This window comes from Orycteropus afer, unplaced genomic scaffold (genome assembly GCF_000298275.1).
Source record: "Orycteropus afer afer isolate SDZICR_OR568_19922 unplaced genomic scaffold, OryAfe1.0 scaffold00136, whole genome shotgun sequence".
Lineage (NCBI taxonomy): Eukaryota > Metazoa > Chordata > Mammalia > Tubulidentata > Orycteropodidae > Orycteropus > Orycteropus afer.
Window position 1 is genome coordinate 1,221,424 of NW_006921723.1, and position 1,114 is coordinate 1,222,537.

A 1,114-nucleotide genomic window follows, 5' to 3' on the forward strand; every position below is an offset into this window, starting at 1 on the left:
CTTGAGGCTCAGGACTGCCTGTCCAAACGTCAGACAATCTGCACCAAAGCTGTCCTCCATACGAAGACCTAGGCTGCAATTGCAAAACAGCTTTATTTTTAAATATACACCAAAACAGTCATACCAAAGTAGCTACAAAAAACAGAAAAAGTGCTCAAGTTTCCTGGACAACTTTGCAACTCTCCCCAGGTGAGCAGTACAGGGTGTTCTTCCCAGCGATCTTGGGTTGGCACTGCCACCTGGTGTGTGAGGTCACAGTGCACATGGCTCACTGTGGCCCAGGAGGGGCCTGCTCTGACAGTCTTCTCCTCGAGGCTCTCCACAGTCCCCCTCGTGATGGAAGTACCACTGGCTCAGGACCCTGGGGCCCTGGGCCTCTTCCCAGACACCCTGGTTAATTAAGGCTGCCTCCTTGCTCACCTCGGCAGAAAGTTCCAGCACCTGGCCAAAGCTCCTGTGGACAAAACAAAACCAATGAACATTGTCACCATATCGGGTATAGACCTCAATGAAACCACAGACCCTTTGCCTCAAGTAGGGGTGGCCTGCTGGATGAGGGAGAACTCACACCTAACAAGCCGTGGTCTTTTTGAATAAACTCACATGCATGCCAAAGTTGGGTAGTGAAAAAGGAAGACTGAAGAAATTATTTTAACTGTGGCATTTTAACTGTGGTATCGGTGATGAATAGCATGGACTGGCAGAACAAAAAAATCAGTCTTAGAAGAATTAAAACCAGAATGTCCCTTGGAAGCAGGAATGGCAAAACTTATTTCGGACACTCATCAGGGAAGACCAATCACTACAGAAAGACATCATGGTTGGTAGAGGGTTACCGAAAATGAAACTGAAAACCAAAACAACTACCATCAAGTTGATTCCAACTCATAGGGACTCTACAGGACAGAGCAGAACTGCCCCATAGTATTTCCAAGTTTGTAAATATTTACAGAAGTACACTGCCTCATCTTTCTCCTGCTCAGCAGCTGGTAGATTTGAACTCGTGACTTTTGGTTTGCATGTTGTTGTTAAGTGCCGTCGAGTCATTTCCGACTCATAGCGACCCCATGCACAGCAGAATGAAACACTGCCCGATCCCGCGCCAGCCCCACAA

The 1,114-nt window shown here is 47.5% G+C and overlaps 1 protein-coding gene across 1 annotated transcript in view; it reads right to left on the minus strand.

The window, feature by feature from the left end:
• Positions 1 to 252: 252 nt before the first annotated feature.
• HAUS8 (HAUS augmin like complex subunit 8) overlaps positions 253 to 1,114 on the minus strand; it is a 75,008-nt gene continuing 74,146 nt past the window's right edge. The window contains exon 12 of the mRNA XM_042781590.1: positions 253 to 454. Within this exon, the coding sequence (XP_042637524.1) occupies positions 253 to 454 (202 nt within the window). The remainder of the gene's footprint in view (positions 455 to 1,114) is intronic.